The sequence below is a fragment of the Chiloscyllium plagiosum genome, unplaced genomic scaffold, assembly GCF_037043375.1.
Source record: "Chiloscyllium plagiosum isolate Xiang-an unplaced genomic scaffold, Cpla_swu_hap1 HiC_scaffold_5, whole genome shotgun sequence".
Lineage (NCBI taxonomy): Eukaryota > Metazoa > Chordata > Chondrichthyes > Orectolobiformes > Hemiscylliidae > Chiloscyllium > Chiloscyllium plagiosum.
The window spans coordinates 13,132,606-13,153,553 of NW_028270143.1; the positions used below are offsets into that span (position 1 = coordinate 13,132,606).

At 39.4% G+C, this 20,948-nt stretch overlaps 1 protein-coding gene across 5 annotated transcripts in view; it reads right to left on the reverse strand.

The window, feature by feature from the left end:
• The window catches only part of adcy2b (adenylate cyclase 2b (brain)), a 627,652-nt gene that overhangs the window by 124,791 nt on the left and 481,913 nt on the right, over positions 1-20,948 (reverse strand). For all 5 annotated transcript variants that reach the window (XM_087986815.1, XM_087986818.1, XM_043689618.2 and 2 more), the window contains 2 exons: positions 17,597-17,755; positions 3,652-3,784 (listed from right to left, as the gene is read on the reverse strand). In XM_087986815.1, coding sequence (XP_087842941.1) covers positions 3,652-3,784; positions 17,597-17,755 — 292 coding nt within the window. The remainder of the gene's footprint in view (positions 1-3,651; positions 3,785-17,596; positions 17,756-20,948) is intronic.

A 20,948-nucleotide genomic window follows, 5' to 3' on the forward strand; every position in this document is an offset into this window, starting at 1 on the left:
GCCTGGCTGTGGATCCACTGTGGAAATCCTCAGAGGATGGCATCCCTTCATTGCAGGCAGCACCACAGGGGAAGTAGTGGTAGCTGCTGGCAGTTCTTCTACAGAGACTTAAGCTTAGTGAGGGACCCAGGCCAAAAGTAAAAGAGAGAAAGAGGGGTATCAGAGTGGGGATTGTCTTACTGAAGTGGGGTGGTGCTGTGTAGGGAAATTGACAAATGGCCTGCAGCTCATCCCTTGCGTCCCTTTTGTTTTATTAATTGACAGGATGTGTGTGGTGTTGGATAGGTTAGCATTTATCACCCACCCCTAATTGCCCAGAGGGATGTTAAGAGTCAACTACATTGTTGTGGGTCTAGAGTCAGTGAGAATGGAACTTCCTTCCCTAAAGGACATTAGTGAACCAGATAGGTTTTATGACAATCAACCATAGTTACCCAGTCACCATTAGAGAGTTTATTTTTAATGAATTTAAATTTCATCATCTGCCATGGTAAGACTCAATCACATGTTCTCAGAACATTAGTCTAAGGTACTAGATTATTAGTTTTGTTACATAACCACTACATCGCTGCTGCCCTTTCCTGATGATCATTATTTGATTGGGTATGTACATGGGAATCCTACAAACAAACTTAACAGCATTTGCTCATATAGCGACTGCTCCACCTAATGTTGTTGGAATGTCAGAAGCAGTGAAATGAAGGCTTTTCTTTTGGGAATTATTTGCCCAATTAATAGTAGGGTAGAAAGGCCATCCAGGAGCTTTCACACTGGTCTTCATTACAGCAGAGATGGAAAGGCGGGAGGGTTCTACACTTCACACAGGGTAGCACAGTAAATACGACCTCCCCTCCACCATGAGCTGCATGAGACAAGGCAGTCAGGAGAGTGTTGGCATGAATGACTTGTTTAATACACAAAACTTTTGAACAATATCTCTGGCCTTGAAAAATTAAGTTAACACACATGGGCCTGGATTTCTTGTGGTTGGTGGCAATGCAACTTCAGGTACATCTGGGAGCCCCAGCTGGATTTATGATCCATCAGCTCTCCCAGTCTTGCAGCGCCATCAAGAGTGGTGGCCACAGCTAGGAATGCACCTGCTCTGCAGCTGCAGCATGGTCACCAGTCTGGAGCCATGGTAAGTGGGTTCTGGACCCCGAAGGCTAGTTAGGTGGACTGAGGCTAAGGGTAAATGGGAATGGGATGATGATCGTGCTTGAGGGATGGGCATGTTCTGCCATGGGGTAGTCCTTGCTGCAAAAGGGCCTTTGGTGGGCCATTAGAAGTCAGCAATAGCAGTCTCCAGAAACGTGCTGAGGATGTCGTGTTGCAAACAATAATGCTTTGAACTCTGCAAAATAAATGAAAGGATAGCCTATCAGTGATTGTACTTGGACACAAGGCCCATGTTATGGGCTTTATGATGGCAGACGCCCACTGATAAAATACTAATGATGGCTTGACTAAATCTTTAGTTGGCCCTTATTTGGCCACGAGGGTTATTCATTACTTACTCTGCCACTAGTCAAATGTCAGTGGTGGTGATAAGATGACCATATCACCCATGCCTTCATATCCAATTTTTCAACACATGCCCCCTGCAACTCCCAGACTTCAAGTTCATTTAAGTAAAGAAAATGCAACGCTGGGTTTTTTTAAAAAAGAATTAAATAACAAACAGGTAGGTTTTTGTGCCTATTTCTCATCTGTTTTTCTAAATCTTTATCTTGCTTTCTGCACATATTCCTGCATGGTATTGAACTTCCTGCAACTGCTATCTCTTTCTTGCATCCTGGCAGACTGTGATATTCAGTGGCATCTTTAGAAAACTTGTAACCTAATATCTCAACAGTTTCCTTTGTATTCTTGCTTTCACAAAGCCCAAGTTGTCCGCTCAGTTGGCTGGGTGGCTGGCTTGCAATGTAGAGTGGGTTCAATTCCCACACTGGCTGATGTTACTATGAAGGTTAAATCACCACCCATTGTTTCTCTCTATCTCTCTCTCTCTCTCTAATGAGAGAGTAGCCTATGGTCAGAAAGGACTATGCCAATTTAAACCATTATAAAGCCCACAACATGGTCCTTGTATCCAGGTACAATCACGGAGAAGCCAGCCTCTTGTTTACCTTGAAGAGTTCAAAGCATTATTGTTCGCAACTCGACATCCTCAGCACTTCTCTGGAAGCTCTCAGTCTATCCACTGTTATTATACAGGCTGCTGTCAATGACTCCAAGTGTAAATAAATATCTTGCACACATTTCCCAGTAAAACCTTGGCACTTTTAATCTCTAATAATCACATTACCCAATCTTGCTGTCAGATAGACTTCAGAACAGGATAAACAATATTTTGTTTTATTTTAAATTAATTAACAATCTTATAATCATCACAATTGTAACAGCAGCTTGAATTCTGGCATTCGAGAATTTCATCAAATGCATTTTATATGGATTCCATTAAAAAGAAAGTTCCAATAAGCAATGCAACTCACAATAGTGAAAGTGCACATATCTAACCTTTATCTTGTGGGCTGCATGAAGCAATGGAGGTCATGCACAAATTTGAAATTTCACTTCCAACTTTGATGTTAACAGGTCTTGGTATTTTAATTTAGGATTTACTTACAAGTACAGCAATATTGCTCTGGAGAAAGTGAGTACTGCAGATGCTGGAGACCAGAGTCTAAGAGTGTGGTGCTGGAAAAGCACAAGAGGTCAGGCAGGATCTGAAGAGCAGGAGAGCCAACATTTTGAGCATAAGCATTCCTAATGAAGAGCTTATGCTCAAAACGTTGATTCTCCTGCTCCTTGGATGCTGCCTGACCGGCTGTGCTTTTCAGCATCACACTCTTAGACTCTGGTCTCCAGCATCTACAGTCCTCACTTTCTCCTAGTTGAATTTAACCTCACTGCGAAGCCTCTTCCAAGGATGCCCACCTTGAAGAAGTTCTCCTCCTCCCTCTAAAGGATCTCAGTGAGTCTCTCTCTCACTGCACCCGCCCAGGTCGTCTCCTCTGCCCTGAAGCTCTTCAGCCACATCCTGAAGCAGACCCACTACTACAGGCACATCTCTTCCTCAGCACCTGCCTATGGAACTGACTGATCCTGCATGGACTCCGGACTACATTCAGACCATCACAATTTGGACCTGACCAGGACAACCAGTACCTACTACAACTTCAAAACCTCCACAAACAGTTCTCCCTCCAGATCCTCTGCTCCACACTCGGAGCCATGCGCCGCCACCTACATTCCCCGCAGTCAGCCTTGCCCCAGCTCAGGGCCACACTCTCCCAGACCTGCAAAGGACCCTTGCTGTTCTTCATCCTTAGCATTCCTAATGAAGAGCTTATGTTTGAAATGTCAACTCTCCCGCACCTTAGATGCTGCCTGACTGGCTGTGCTTTAGCAGCACCACACTCTTCGACAGCAATATTGCTCTGTAAAGAACTTCCAAACACTCTTCACTCATGAAATCAAAACAGGAAAGACCAATAGAAAATAATTATAAAATGCAAATAGAAGTGAGCTACCTAGGCTGAACGTCACTTAACAGAAATTGGTGGTTATAGTTAGTCCAAGTCTGAGTTTTTTGAAAAAAAGTCAATTTCAAGTAAGAGGAGAGGAGGAAAACTAATTAACACTTACCTTTGGGTTAATTACTAAGTATGTCCTGGTGTTGTGCTCCTTTAGATAGGGGTCTCTGATATGGCCATTACCATCCTCCACTTTATAAGCTCCATTTAAATGCTCCAGTGTGACAGAAGTGATATGAACACGACTAACATGGTCAAAAATAAGACAAAATTGAAAACTGTAAGTGCAAGATTATATTGTATTATTGAAAGTAAATGTTAAGAATCAAAGACCTAATAAATGGCTGTGAATTAGTTTAAACTTAGTCACTTGATGCATGGATTACAACCATTAATTTTATATACAATGGCTCGATTTCCATTTCCCTATGAAATGTGAATTGAGTCAAGAAACATAGAAATCGAGTCTGGATTTTCACTCATACATAGAGAACGTAGCCAGCCCAGAAATTGGCCAGCTGTTGGGATTTTCATTCTAGAATGGCAGAGATCCTGAGGAATCAGACCAGGGAATAAGAGTGCTGAGTGTAGAGGTGGGCCACATCAAAGGCTTACCTTCATGCACTCTCACGGCATTGAAGTTCCAGAAAAAAACAGAACAGCACTGCATCAATCACATTTCTCATACCCCAAACATGCCACGCCATGCCAGATATCGGCTCTCCATGACCCTCCATGATCTCCAAGTCACGCAATGCCTCTCTACCTCAAATCCATGTAGAACTAATCCAGTATTCTCAGACTTATGCCAACAAAGTGAAATCGCAAGCAAATCTTTTTCATTAAGTGCAGATATTTTTCTTGAAATTTTAAAGAACAGGACTTTCAAATACCTTGATATTTTTGAAAGCTCATTTTTACAGATCCTTTTGACAGTTACCTTTGACAGGTTTGTAAACAGTTCCAATGAACGTAACTGTTAATGGATTTATATACTTTTTATACCTATTCATATTTATTTCAGTAATTCCAAAAGGCACCTTACATCTCCCAAAAGACAACTCTCAAAATGTATCCTGGGATCATATCAAAAAGTGTTTGCATACATCTCCAAAAACATACCCTGATTATCCAAATTGAAACCACAACATTCAGACTTAGTCTTACTGGGTCTAATCTATGCATTTCTTAGACACTAAATTCACCAAAATCACACAGTAGAGAAGGAAGCTGTTGATTTCTTGGGAAACTGCCTCTGTGCAACACGCATGAGTGAAATACAGCCTAAACCTTTACCCACCTCAGCAAAAATGGTAACTGCTGTGTTCAAGGATATCACTTCTGCATTTTGGCCTTATCTATGTTTTGCTGTTTTGAGAGGCTAACCACCGTGGTGAAAACTCAGGTCTTAGTTTGCTTTTGTGGAAATTACTTTTTCTAAGTCTTCTGAACCCATACTACTTTTGTACGGACTTCTGGCAAGTTTGAGAAGATCTTGGGGACAGAATGCAAGCAAATCATTCTCTTATGAGTTCAGATTTCTATTGTGAGGACACCTAGAAAATTATGCTTCACCCTGTACATTATTCTGATCTGCTCGCATGGGTCTTGCAAATCCTGAAAGAATGCACCCCCTTATCGAATTTGAGACAATTGCAGGAAAACTGCGAAGGAATCTGGAACTTTTTGTAGATGGCTATAAAATATCTGACATTTCCAAATGTTATTATGGGGTGCTGTATTGGAATATAGATGTGATTTTCACGTAGCAATTAATTATCAAGATCTGTCCTGCAAAGATAAGCTTTTCATTACCATTGATCAACGTTCTGTAACTATTGTCATGCATTGAAATTTTTTAAACTGCCATATGCATTAATAATGTAGAAAAAAAGGAAATTGTCAGCTCTTTATGTCAGATCTTGAGGTTTTATCGAAATCATCGCAGTTCTAGCTGTAGAAACACTTGCTTGCTAATGAAAGTTGTAAAAAAAATTCTGCACCTGCTACCCTCCATTGATTGAGTGGCATGTAGTTACATAAGTGAAATGGAGCATTACTCTTCATGCAATGGAGCTGGACATATTTATTATGTTTTTTTGTAGTCATTATGAATGCTTAGCTGGGTTTCAAAAGTTAATGATGTATTTACATTGGCAGGTAATTTATCGAACCAATAAAAATTAAAACAATAAAATAAAAATACAATATAATTTTGATGCTCCTTCTTGGCTGTTTATAAATCTATTAGGCATTTAAAAGTACTACCACTATGGTATTTTTGTTTTCTGTTCTCAATGATAGTGTGCTTGGATCCACTGCTTAATTAAGATTGTTAGAGGTTTAATTTTTTTAAAAAGTATTTCCCAGTGCCATTGCTTGGCTCCATAGGAAGGTGCATAGTACATATTGGATAAGTGACAATAGAGGATTTGGAGGGTGCATGGGTAGCATAAGTGGACTGAGGTGGCATGGAGGTCCATGCATGAACTGAACAGGAATGAGTGACATATGATGGGTGGGAGGGTGAGAAGGTAAGGAATAAGATTGAGTCAACCTTTAAGTAATGTTGGGAGCTGGAGTGCCAAGCTGGTGATCAAACGTGTGCCTTCCAATATGCCCATCTCGACCCCAATATTATAAGGCACACTCTCATGGCTAGCAAAATGCACAGCTAATCTGACCCCTACGTGAAAATAAAAAAAAAACTCAGGTGAGTCACATGGATAGGATGAGCATTTCAGAAGATGCAGTGCTGCACAGGTAAGTTTCCCAGGCTCGTGTAAAAGTTGATGCTCAGATGTACATTATCTCAATCACCTTTGCAAGGAAATTAAATGGTAGTGATAACATTAAACAGCCAAAGCTCAGTTTATTCATTTTAAAATCATTTTCTAATAGCTAATCTCTGAAAGTTATAGATCTTGCAGAAAGACAAAAATAATGAGCATTCTTGATAGCTGTTCCAAATGGTGGCATATATTATATTCTGAATTTTAAATGTGGAAATGTCTGAGTTTTATCTCTTTGCTATATGTCCATTGTTTTGACTCATTTGATACCACTGTAAGCTATGCCAGAAGATTTTGTGCACAAGTTCTACTGCAAGGTTTTGATTATGTAATTTATAACAACAGGACTTCAATGCATTACTGAAGGAATGCCATGGATGAGATGCTACATTGAGGATATATCTACCTTTTCAGGCAAACATAAAACATCCCATGGCACCATTCAAAAATCAGCAAGAAAGATCTCTTCCTCCTGTGACATAGACAACATTTATCTTTCCTGAAGAAGGGCTTATGCCCGAAACGTCGATTCTCCTGTTCCTTGGATGCTGCCTGACCTGCTGCGCTTTTCCAGCAACACATTTTCAGCAACATTTATCTTTCAGCCAGTAACCCAAAAACAAATTTTACCCTTGTTCTTTTTAAATCTGGCTATACAATTTGACTTTTATTTTGGTTCATAAACATAACAGTGGCTACATTTCGAAAGTACTTCATTCTCAATGAAAGGCTTTGAGGCTTTCGAAGTTATAAACAAGTTTTTCTCATTATCTCTACTAACTTTATACCATGCAGTCATAGAATCCCTATGCCGTAGATAGAGGCCATTCAGTCTATCAAGTCTGCACCCACCCTCTGAAGAGCATCCCACCCTAACCCCATAAATCTACATTTACCATAGTTAGCCCACCTAGCCTGAATATCTTGAACATTTTGGGGTAATTTTTAATATGGCCAATCCACTTAACCTGCACCTCTTTGGACTGTGGGAGGAAACTGAAGCATCCAGAGCAATCCACGCAATGTAATGCCTGAAAGATAGCGATCTTGGAGCTGAATATGTTGCAGAAAATGAAATATAAAGGTCATATGTTCTAATAGGCCTACTTCAAAATTTTGCTATGACAATTCTCATATTTTGGACCAGTAAGCTCCCATTGTATGACAGTCACAGATTTTTAGAGTCCTGTAAATCCAAAACACTTGTGAAGAATGGATGAAGTCCATAAAACTGTCAAGCTGATAAATTATTTAAATCCTCAAACCTCTAAACATTCAATTAAAGCTGTCTGTGTTAGGGAGAGTTAAAAGAAAATAAAACAAAAACAGAAATTCAGCAGTTCTGAAGGAGGATCACAACATCGAAATGTTAACTCTGATTTCTCTCAATGGATGCTGTCAGACCTGCTGAGATTTTCCAGCAATTTCTGTTTTTGCTTTTAATTTCCAGCATCTGCAGTTCTTTTGTTTTTTTTATTTAGAGTTGAAATAATTTTTTAGGCAGTTATAATATCTGTTTGTTACAATAGCTGTCATATCCTCAAGGCCTATCATTATGTTATTATTAATATGCAACATTTTTTGCAACCTACAATTATTTCAGCAGGGTGTATTACATTTCCAGTTCGACAACTCAAAGATGTTAGTAAAAGATTAGTTGTATTTGATGTGAGGTGCTGAATACAAGGCTGATCGTTTTTATACACGATTATGGGGTCTAAAAGTTTTGAGTGGGCTTTAATGGTGGAATTTTGTTTTTAAATATAGCAAGCTTGTATCAGACATTTAGACAATCTTTTCTTCTCAACATGGTTCTGGGGGGTTTGCCCACACCACATGAGGTTGAATAAAGGATGTAAATGAAATGGGTGATGGCAAGGGTTGGCATTAGGATAGCATGGGAATTCGAAGAGGATATGAGAATGTTGGGAAAGGGGTAGCATGTTTTGACATGAGTTAATATGGATCTGTCATGGGATGTGGATGAGTGCCTGTTGGGAAATGATGGATGAGATCTAGGGAGGCTGAAAATTTCAAGAACAATGGGGTCAAAGGGCCCAGCTAACTTAGTTTTAAACAGCCTGCCTTAGCACTGAGTAACCTGTGGCTGCCTCTGACTGTGTCTGGGAATTACAGGCCCTACTCCATTCTTCAACCACTCATTCTCCCCAGAATGAAATGCAGGTGGTTGTAGTGAGCCAGGGTTTTTTTTTTGGCTAGCTCTAAGTAGAGCAACAGCAAAACTCTGACCCTTTATTCCCAATTCTCGACCATTTCTTCAAATGCTTACTAAATAAGTAAGTCATTCGCTCAAATTTGCCCAGCTCAACAGATTTAGTATATAACATAGAGTTGAAAATCCCTGAGGAAATTAAACCTATACAATTTTCATCCTTATTTCTTATTATTTAATTACATGCAAAGCATCTGGACTTGGACATTTATCATGCTTCCTTAATTTGGAGTAATAGGTAGTTGGGTTAATTCCAATATTAAAACTTTTAATGGATAAATGAACTGAATTTAGTTATTTCACGCTCCACACATTAGTACCTCGCATATCATACCTTCTTATCATTTTCATGAAGCAACAAGTCCTTTAAAGCATATATAGCATTTTCAATCTTATACAAAAATGAAAATAAAACAGAATCTGTTTTAATAGACCACCTCACGGAGATCAAATCTGGAAACTAAATATTCAGGGTAGCTTTCTGAAAGAACAGCTGGAAGGAAAGGATGGTGGGTCAGCTTTTTTAGTACAAGATGGAATGAGTACAAAAGCAAGAAATGATCTTGTGTTGGAAACACAGAATCCACATGGTTGGTGTTAAGAAATAGTAATGGAAAGAAAACACTGGTGGAAGTAGTCATAGGCCCACTAGCAGTGGCTATAATGTAGGAGAAAGAGTAAATCAAGAGATACAGAGGGCATGTCAAAAAGGTAGTACACTTATCATGGATGGCTTTAATGTTCATATAGACAAATTAAATTGGCAGAGGATAATGAGGAAGAATTCACAGAGTGTACTCAGGACAGTTTCAGGACATCCGTGATGTTAATGGGGTAGGTTTAATGAATGATGTCAGAGTAAAATATCCCTTAGAAAACAGTGGCCATAACGTGATCAAAGTTAGGGTTCAGTTTGAGAAACCTGGATCGCAAACAACTGTGCTAAATTTAATAAGACTAATTACGAAGGACTGAAGGCAGAGTTAGTCAGCATGGACTTGGAAAGGAAATTTAGCAGCAAAGATGGTTGAGGCGCAATGGCAAATGTTTACAAAAAAGTTCATGACTCAGAATAAAGAAATTTCAGAATGAGGAGGAATGATTCTTAAAAGGGGAAGGGTTCAGAAAAGATTTACAAGGATGTTGCCAGGGCAGGAGGATTTGAGCTATAGGGAGAGGCTGAACAGGCTGGGGCTGTTTTCCCTGGAGTGTCAGAGGCTGAGGGGTGACCTTATAGAGGTTTACAAAATGATAAGGGGCATGGATAGGATAAATAGACAAAGTTTTTTCCCTGTGGTGGGGGAGTCCAGAACTAGAGGGCATAGGTTTAGGGTGAGAGGGGAAAGATACAAGAGAGACTTAAGGGGCAACTTTTTCACACAGAGTGTGGTACGAGTATGGAATGAACTGCCAGATGAAGTGGTGGAGGCTGGTACAATTGCAACATTTAAGAGGCATTTGGATGGGTATATGAATAGGAAGGGTTTGGAGGGATATGGGCCGGGTGCTGGCAGGTGGGACTAGATTGGGTTGGGATGTCTGGTCGGCATGGGGGGATTGGACCGAAGGGTCTGTTTCTGTGCTGTACATCTCTATGACTCTATAACCAAAGAGGTTAAGTATAGAATGAAATTGCAAGAAGAAATATGCAATGGGGCAGAGATTAATGGTAAGATAGAGAATTGGAAAAGTTTCAGAAACCAACAAAAGATGACCAAAAAACACATAAAGAGGGAGAAAAACTTTGAGAGTAAACTAGCAAGTAATATTGATAACATCAAGAGTGTGTTTAATATATAAAAGAGAAGGGAGAGGCCAAAGGGAACATAATCCCTTCGAGAATGAGGTTGTGAAGTAATAATGGGAACTAGGAAATAGCACAAGTGTGGAATAAATACCCTGCATCATTCTCCATGGCAAAACTGCTAAATATTCAAATGGCATAAGTAAGGGGAGGAAATAGCCACAATAACTATCACTCGAGAAAAAAATGCCAGGGAAACTAATAGGGCTAAATGCTGATAAGTCCTCCGGTCCTCTTGGGTTGCATCCTAGGACATTAAAGGAAATAGCTATAGAGACATTGGATGCACTGGTAGTAATCTTCCAAGAACCCTTGAGTCCCCAGAGGATTAGAAAACTGTCAATGTGACTGTGACATCCTTATTCAAAAAAGGGAAGGAAACAAAATACCAGGCAACTCCAGGCCAATTAGCTTCACGCCCATTATTGGAAAATGTTAGATACTATTAGAAAGGATGGCAGACCATTTAGAAATACTTAATATAATCAAGTAGAATTAGCATGGCTTCATATAGGGAAATCACAAGGTGGGGGAGGGGTGGTATTTTCAGGATGGGGACTTATAACAGTGTGCATTAGCAAAGATTTTTAATGTGCATCAAGAAAATAAAATAGTTAAAACCAGAGACTACAAGATGATCAAACAAAAAAGCAGAAGTAGACCATTTGGCCCATCACATCAGCTCTGGAATTCTATGTGATCATTGCTGATCTAATAAACCTCCACTCCACTTTCCTGCTGTTTCCCCAAAACCCATGCTTCTGTTTCTAATTGAAAATGTACCCATCTCAGCCTTGGGAATGTACTTAACAACCTAGCCTCTACAGGTGCTGGCAATCAATTACTTAAAATATATAGTAATGGCTTGGATGACCAAAGTGAATACATTATCATGGAGCTTGTGGATGACGCAAAGTACAGATGGAAAGGCAAGTGTTGAGGATGACACAGAGCATGCAGAGAGTTATTGACAAATGCGTGAGCGAAAAAAACTTGGCAGAGGAAATGTAATGTGGAAAGATGTGAAGCAATACGCTTTGGCAATAAGTATTGAGGAGCTGAATATTACTTAAATGGAGGAAGACTACAGAAAGCAACAGGAGAAGAATTTGGGTATCCTTGTATATAAATCACATTGAGCTAGTATACAAGTTTAACAGGTAATAGGGAAGACAAATTAAATGTTGGCCTTTATTTCGAAGGAAATACAGTATAAAAACAGAGAAGGCTTCTGAAACAATACAAGGTACTCTTAAGGCTGTGCCTAGAATATTATGAACAGTTTTGGTGCCCTTATTTAAGGAAAGATATACTGGTACTGGATACAGTCCAAAGAAAATACATTAGCTCGCGAAGCTTCACTAGGTTAAGAGGATTGACTAGGTTGATCCCAGCCACAAGGAAATTTTATGCAAAGAGGTTCAGTAGGTTGGCCCTGTATTCCTTGGAGTTTAGAAGAATGGGAGATGACCTTACTAAACATGTAAGATTTTTAAGGGGATTTGCAAGGTAAGTACTGGGAGTTATTTCCCCCTGAGGAAGAATCTAAGACAAGAGAACATAATCTCAGAGTAAGGGGTTGTCCATTTAAACAGCAATAAAGAAGGAATTTCTTCTCAGGGGTCAAGTGAACCTGTAAAATTCTTTAGTGCAGAATACTGTAGAAGCTAGGTCATTAAGTACATTCCCAAGGCTGAGATGGACAAATTTTCAATTAGAAACAGAAGCGTGGGTTTTAGGGAAAAGGCAGGAAAGTGGAGTGGAGGTTTATCAGATCAGCCATGACTACAATGAATTTCAGTGCTGATGTGATGGGGCAACTTCTGCTTTTATGTCAGATCACCTAATGGTCTCTGTCTTGAGTTAATTTGTTTTCTTGATGCACATTAAACATCTTTGCTGAAACACGATTAGTATCTCCCTTGATTTTACTCCACAGCCTTTCACTAGGTAATATTTTAAAAATTATTAATTTAAATAAAATACATTTTGTAGAATTTAGTACAAATTCAAAGTATTTCCATAATTTCTACTAAACATAGACTACAAAATTGACAAATCTAATATTTAATATACAAAAAATAATTCATTAATCCCAATGAAATTAATTATGTTGTGCTATTACAAGATTCTTACTCCTGAAGTCGATTAAGTTCGATCAATTTATTTTATATTGGTACGAAAAAAAGTGGAAGTGCTTCACTACTGCCTTTGTTTTGTAAAAGGGAGCATATGCCTCAGCAAGACATTTGTGGTTCATGGGGATTTTGCGAAAGCCCTTGTGGGAGACCGGCACAACTTGCTAGAAATTGCTGGGACCCAGTTTTTAGATTAGATTCCCTACAGATTTGCTACAGTATGAAACAGGCCATTTGGCCCAACAAGTCCACACCGACTCTCTGAAGAGTAACCCATACAGACCTGTTTCTCTCTGATTAATGCATCTAACATTATGGGAAATCTAGCATAGCGAATTCACGTAACCTGCACATCTTTGGACTCTGGGAGGAAACCAGAGCACCAGGAGGAAACCCAAGCAGACACGGGGAGAATGCGCAAGCTCCACACAGACAGTCAACAGAGGCTGAAAGTGAACCCAGGTCTCTGGCGCTGTGAGACAGCAGTGCTAACCACTGAACTGCCCTGCCAAGAGAGAATTAAATGATAGAAACTTGATAAATGATAGTTTTGCTGCATTTCTGCTGTTCCAGACCTTCAAGCTTCATATTCCAGGATCTCCTGCTTTCCTGGTTGATATGGAACGCATCACAGTTCTGAATCCATTAACCAAAGTGAAATGAATTATTCTGGGCTATTGCGGATTGGTTCTGGGAAGTTAGTGATAGAACGAAGCATTTATTTTAAATATCTATTCAGCCCCCTTAATTTTTGTTCTGAGGAAGACTTGGTTATTGTCCACTGCATCAGAAGCTAGATGTACTGCATGGACCAAGAAGCCAGTCAAGCTTTGGACTGTGAAGTTAGATCACTTTCCACTGACCCACAAACTCGATCAGCGATAGCATCTGCAGACACCAGATAAGTATAATGCACTATAATTGTGTTGCAGGATGTATCATGCATAATATTTCATTCATTAAAACTTAAAATTAAAGTGATTCTGGCAGCTGCTGCCATTTGTCATAGTATCAGACTCTCAGGAAGTATCCGGTTGACAGAAACAAAAACAGAAATTACTGGAAAAGCTCAGCGGGTCTGACAGCATCTGTGGAGAGAAATCAGAGTTAGCGCTTAGGGTCGCTTGACCCTTCCTCAGAACTGCTGTGTTCAATGAAGAAAGGAAAATAGTCAGGCAAGAGAAACCTACTGTAAGGTCAAGGTCAGAGAATAGTTTATTTTCAAGGTATATTTATAACAACACCATAAATAATTTACTTGCTGATTATTAGTGCATTTCACATTTATTCGCTATTAAATTTATCAGCATCTGTAGCTTAAATATAGAGGCACCAGGTGAAGTAAGTTCTGCTAAAAATTATTTGCCTAACTTAGTTAATGGCAATGAATTAAAACTTATTAGAATAATTTTAATAAAGATTTGGAGGCTATGTTTTCTAAATTGACAACTTATTCCACCTTTGGCAATATATCTTGTGAACAAATAATTCAATATGCATAGAATATCATAGAGTAATAGTAATAGCAATATTCATATGATATCTTTTACAAATATGTTGGTATGCATCACATATGATTCAGCCTTTGGGCTTTGAAAATGTTTCTTGAAAGAAATACCATTAAAGATAATATCTCAGTAGTTGTAAATGTTCGTTAAAGGATTTTTAAAGGAGTCCTACTAAGGGAGTTGAAAATGATACAACAGTTTCATTAAGATGAAAATAATAAACCTCATATATTCTTTAAGACATACTAATGATGCAAATTTAGAAAGTTTAACTTAAGCCTGGCATAGTTTAACATTCCTGAAAATAATATTGGTCTTGAGAGTGTACTGAGTTCCAGCCTACACTGGAAGTTGCTTTGAGTACTTCTAAAGGATCAAGCCTCTACCTACCCCATTAAATTGGAAGGAGGAGAAATACTTTCCACTGTGGATCTCTATGATCTCAGCCCTGCAGACTTGCTAGACCTTCAGAAACCGTTGCATCAAGATGAAAATGGCACACTGGGTTTTTCATCTGGAATTGTCAACTTTGAGCTAACCATAATGCTGAGTTCTGTTTCTGTTGCCTATGTTCAACACTCGTATTTTTGGTTAAGAGACTTCTCCCATACGTAACAGACCCTCTCTTCGGTCTTCAAAATTCCTGACTTGACTGTATCCCTCCCTCAGGTCTCTTGTCTTTTCTTGATCCTTAAACCAATAACAAGGCCTTAGAGTGTAGGCTCATAGCTCCTTGAAAGTGGAGTTGCAGGTAGACGGGATAGTGAAGGAAGTGTTTGGTATGCTTTCCTTTATTGGTCACAGTATTGAGTACAGATGTTGGGAGGTCATGTTGCATCTGTAAAGGACATTGGTAGGCCACTGTTGGAACATTGCCTGCAATTCTGGTCCTATCGGAAAGATGTTGTGAAACTTGAAAGGGTTCACAAAAGATTTACAAGGATGTTGCCAGGGTTGGAGGATTTGAGCTATAGGGAGAGGTTGAATAGAGTAGGGCTGTTTTTCCTGGAGCGTTGGAGGTTGAGGGGTGACCTAATAGTGGTCTATAAATTCATGAAGGGCATGGATAGGATAAATAGACAAAGTCTTTTCCCTGGGGTGGGTGAGTCCAGAACTAGTGGGCATAGGTTTAAGGTGAGAGGGGAACGATATAAAAGAGACCTATGGGGCAACGTTTGCACGCAGAGGGTGGTATGTGTATGGAATGAGCTGCCAGAGGAAGTGGTGGAGGCTGGTACAATTGCAACATTTAAAAGGCATCTGGACGGGTATATGAATAGGACGGGTTTGGAGGGATATAGGCCGGGTGCTGGCAGGTGGGTTGGGATATCTGGTTGGCATGGACGAGTTGGATCAAAGGGTCTGTTTCCGTGCAGTACACCTCTCTGACTCTATGACTCTAATAACTTTTGGTGTGATATAACATATAAACATTCTTCACTTAAACCTATTCCTATCTGAACATAAAGTACTTCGTTGTCTCAAATCCAAACTGGAAATAGTCATCAAAACTGCTAACAAGGGAAGAGTTGTTGTGACTTGGTCCTGCTTTTCCTGGATGTTCATCTTTATAAGCTGTTCATATGTAATATCTCCCTTGTCTGGATAAAGATGTGCCTTTAACCTTTCTTCCTATATTGGTGCTGCATGAGTTGCTGAACGTTTCTAACATTTGATTTCATATTTCCAACATCTTCTTGCTGTCTTTAGTCTTTTTCTGACAACCGCAGGGAGTACTGATTCATCAGAAGATCTTGGGTTATGATGGAACACTTCTTCCCTGTTTGAGTGCCAGGCCTGAAATATAGCTGTTGTAAACATGACTGGCACTGTGACAAGAGGAAGCACTTTGCTTCTTGTGTTTTAACAAGCCAGATAGAACACCCACTGGGAACAGCTGCACCTTTTGTTAAATATTTACATGGATTTCACATTTGCTACAGCTTAATTTTTTTGATAAACCATAAATCAGGTAATTAGGTACAAGAAACCTTTGCAATAATAGTATTTGACAGGCGACTAAATAACTAGAAAGTGATTGAGTTACATCCACTACTTCTCCTGAACAATCTATTTAAATTCAACATTTAAAAAAAAGCTTCATGGTAGAGGTGATTAGTACCTTCTTGTTTCTTACTAAAATGTAACTCCAGGCTCTCATAACCTGAAGCTGAGAAATGGACAGCCTGAATTCTGTAGGGCAGAACATTTGGCTGTGACTTGGTATGCATTTTAACTGTGAAAAACAGGTGGGCTTGGGAAATAACAATGTAAAAAATAATGAATGTCACTGCTGTTCTCATTTTATCAGGCCTTAACAGTATTTTTGAATAAGAGTCTGATGGTGTTATATTTACGGTGATGGTACAGAGAGGAAGAAAACTGCCATAGGAATATGGGCAAGCCCGTGGTCATTAGGCAGAATATTAAGATCCTTGCTGCCTCGTTTGCACTGGGGCTGCCTTCTGCCCCCACAACCACTGAGGCGCTTAAGGTGGTCAATTCTAGGGGTGGTCAGATACCCCAATATCTACAATTATGAAACAGGTAGGAGGTGGGGGTGTTGTTTGCTGAGGTAGTTTTCTTCATGTGCAACTCTCCTGTAACTCTCTACATTCATTGTGGGTAGGGAGATGATAAGCTGGTTAGTATCAAGGCCACGCTGTCACTGCCTGATGCTGTAAAACACCCATAAAATTCAATTTTATTTTGGATTACGAAAAAAAATGATAACGTACATTCACCTGGATTTATATACAGTATATTAAACAATTTTTCAAGCACACATAAGTATTAAACGTTAATATATTGCTTTTTATCAATTGCACAGTATAAAATTTTCAAGGATTACGGGGAGAAAGCGGGAGAATGGGGTTGAGAAACTTATCAGCCATGATTGAATGGAGGAGCAGACTTGTTAGGCTGAATAGCTTAATTTCTGCTCCTGTGTCTAATGGTCTTAACATGTTATAATTATTGACATTTAGGAAGTCTTTTAATTACCAAATTACCTATGTATGAACTGTCGCATATTTAAGACTGTCAACTAAAAATGACCCTTATAACAATTTGAGTCAACACAGATTGGCTTGCTTTCACAAAGTGTATCTCTTATGTTGACTAGCTTGCACAAATATTTCTTTAGTACTACTAGTTGGAGCTCCACTCATTCAGTGCTGCAATATGCCTTCCAATTTCAGTAAAGGCTTTAGCTACTGAATATCATTTTCTCTCATTGTGTCCATTGGCCTTCCAATTTAATTCAGCACCATAAACCTGGATTGAAGCTGATAGAAGAGATGGAAAACTGCATTAACATTGCAATATTGAATAAGCAGCATGCAATAACAAGTGACAGCAGCAATGAATAAATTTCCTAACACTGAGTTTGCTGGGGTCAGTATTTTTTAAGCAACTGTTTCACTTGGAAGAAAATCAGCCAGGTTAGATCCTGTGTGCAGCAAATGACATTTCTCTTAGAAAACTTTAGTTGCTATTTTTTATCCCAATTAATGGTACAAATAGACATGTGAATATATCTGGCACTGCTAAATTTCAAACATAAAAAATGTATTTGCTTACCCGGGAACACCTCCAGCTTCCATGTGATTTGCAAGAGTAACATCATGTGACCAGACATCATACTGCCATTTCTGTAATCCAATGACTCCACAAAGAACGTTCCCAGAATGTACTCCTACACGCATGTTAATATCAACTCCTGTGGCATCCCTTACCTTCCTTAAAAATAAAAGATGCAGATGGTTAATGAACAACTTCATTCTCAAATGAGAACAAATCGAAAAATAAAACCCTGTTTTACTTTACAGGATTCTAATGAATCAAAGTTGTTTGCAGAGCTGTTCACTAAATGCAGGATTTATGTTCGTTTTCACGATTAGGTGGAAAATAAGCAGATGCTAATTGGTCACCCTTGTTTTCATACACCCACAGCTATGTATTTGTGAGCTGATGTGTTGAAGAAACCATATGATTGTGTGTACTCCACTTGAACTCAAAGTCATCTATACCTAGCCATTCATGGTCATGTTTCACAGATGGAGCCCAAGGGTTAAGCACAAGTAAGCCTCAACCTCTGTTTTCAATTGTACCTCTCAAATTTTCACACTTTGATTTAGTTTGTGGAGTGCTGCTAATTTCCAAATCAACTTAATATCACAGCCTTACAAGAACATTCACTTTTAAATTTACTTATTCATTGCACTTGTGTTTCCTGGAAGTATTCTCAGCAAACAATTACTATTGAGATAGACCTATCTATTTACCTACCATCATGTGCAAATTGCATCTGAATATAAATTCTTTTAGGGAATCCTTTTAGCTCTGAAGGTTACAAATGATTGGACTGTAGTGTAATTATTTTATTAAACATTTATTCATTTGGAAAATTATGTTATATCATCAGTGATCACTTTCTAATTTTATACCAACCTCAAAAATTATGACTCTCAGTATGGTATTCTGTTTGATCTGACTTGACATGTTATATAATTCTAAAGTAAAGATGAACTTTCTCTCCTTTGATGATCAAAAGCTTTTCATCCAAGTCTTCTGGAGGTAGAAAAAATGTTCAACATGCAAATCAAAAGCAATGACACAGCAGGATATGCAGCTAGAACTTTCATTGCCAACAAAATGTAAGACTACAAGTAGACTAGCAAAGAGATCTGACAGGCATAGAGTTAATTATTATTATCACAGAGAGCTGGCTGTCAACACCTGCTTTCAGAATTTTTTTTAATACATTCAGGGGATATCGGCCAGCACATACTGCCCCATCCTGAATTGCACTTGAGAAAATGGTAGTGTGTTGCCTTCTTGAACCACTGCAGTCCATTTGGTGCAATTACACCTACGATACTGCTAGGCAGGTAGTTTCAAAATTTTTACCCAGAGATACTGAAGGAACAGTGATGTATTTCCGAGTCAGGATTGTGAGAGGGTTCAAGGGGAATGTGCAGGTGACAGCGTTGACATGCACTTGCTGCCCTTTTCCTTCCAGGTGGCAGTGGTTGTGGGTTTGGAAGGTGATGTGAAATACATTTCTGCAGTGCATCTTGTGGGTGGTATATACAGTTGCCACTCAGTGTCTCTGTTCGAGGGAGCAAGTGGCTGTGGATGTGGTGCCAATCAAACAGAGTACTTTACCCTGGAAGGTGTCAAGGTTCTTGAGTGTTGTGGAAGCTGCACTCTTCCAGGCAAGTGGAGAGAATTCCATCACACTCCTGGCTATGTCTTGTAGATGGAAAAGATTTGGAGCATCAGTGGTGAGTTACTTATTGCAGGATTCCTAGTCCCTGACATGCTCTTGCAGTTACAGTATGTCAATGGCTATTTCAGTTCAGTTTATGATCAATGGTAACCCCAGAATGTTAACAGTGGGGAATTCCATGATGGCAATGTCATTAAATGTCAAGGGGCGATAGTTAAGATTTTCCCCTAGTGGAGATCATCCTTGCCTGGCATTTGAATGGCCTGAAAGTTACTTGCCACTCTTAAGCTCAACCTTGGTATTATCAGGTTCTTCTTGTACTTGGCTGCAGATTGCTTCAGTGTCTGAGGAGACATGAATAATTCTGACCATTGTGCAATCATTGGTGAGCATCTCCATCTCTTACCTTATGATGGAGGGAAAATCACGGATGAAGCAGCTGAAGGTATTTGGACTAAAGAACTACATTGAGGAACTACAGCAAAGATATCCTAGAGCTGAGATGACTGACTTCCAACAATCATAACCAGCTTCCTTTCTGCTGGTATGACCCCAAGCAGCAAAGAGTTTTCTCCTGACTCCATTTCTCTAGAGGATCTTGAAGTCACATTTAGTCAAATATGGTCAAATACACTCTCATACCATTTTTAGAGTTTCGCTCTTTTCTTCATATCTGATCCAAAAGGAAATGAGTTTGGGAGCTAATTAGCCCTGGGGGAACCTAAGCTGAGTACCAGTGAACAAGTTATTGGTAAGAACATGCTGCTTCTTAGCACTGTTATTATCATCACCTATCAATTGCAAATGACCAAGAATAGAGTGATGGGGTTAGTTGACCAGCTTGGTCTTTTCTGCTTCATATGTACAGGACATACCTGGGCAATTTCTACATAGCCTGTAAATTATTGCTATACTGGTAGAGTTTGAATAGGGGCATGGCAAATTCTAAAACATGCCATCAATACAATTGCCTGTATGTTGTCAAAGTCTTCAATGCCTTCCACTGTTTCTTGACATCAGATGGTTGAATTGAATTGGTTTATGATTTTCTCCTGTGATGCTGGGGACCTCTGGAGGTGACCAAAATAGATCACCAATTGGTACATCTGAAATTAAAATGCTTCAGCCTTTTCTTTTGCACTAATATATTTGGCACCTCAGCATTGAGAATGGGGATGTTTGTGGAGACTCTGCTGCCAGTGAAAGGTTTAATTATCCAGCGCTATTCATGACTAGATGTGACAGAACTGTGGAGTTTAGATCTGACTCATTGTTGGCACAATTGCATAGTTCTATCTATCACTTCCTCCTTATGCTATGTGGCATGCAAGTAGTCCTGTTTTGTAGCTTCACGAGATTGACACTGCACTTTTAGGTATGTCTGGTGCTGTTTCTGGCATGCTCACTTACAGTCTTCATTGATCCATGGTTGATCCCCTGACTTGATGGTAATGACAGAGTGGGGGATATGCTAGGCCATGAGGTTCAGATTGTGTTTGAGTACAATTCCATTACTAGTGATCACTCTCAGTGCCTCATGAAGGTTGAGTATTGAGTGGCCAGCTTTGTTTTAGATCCATTGCATTTAGCAAGGTTGTAGTGTCACAGAAATTAATGGAAGGCATTCTCACTGAGAAGATGTGTCTTTGCCTTCACATATACAGTGCAGTGGTCATGCCTACCAATGCTTTCATGGACAGA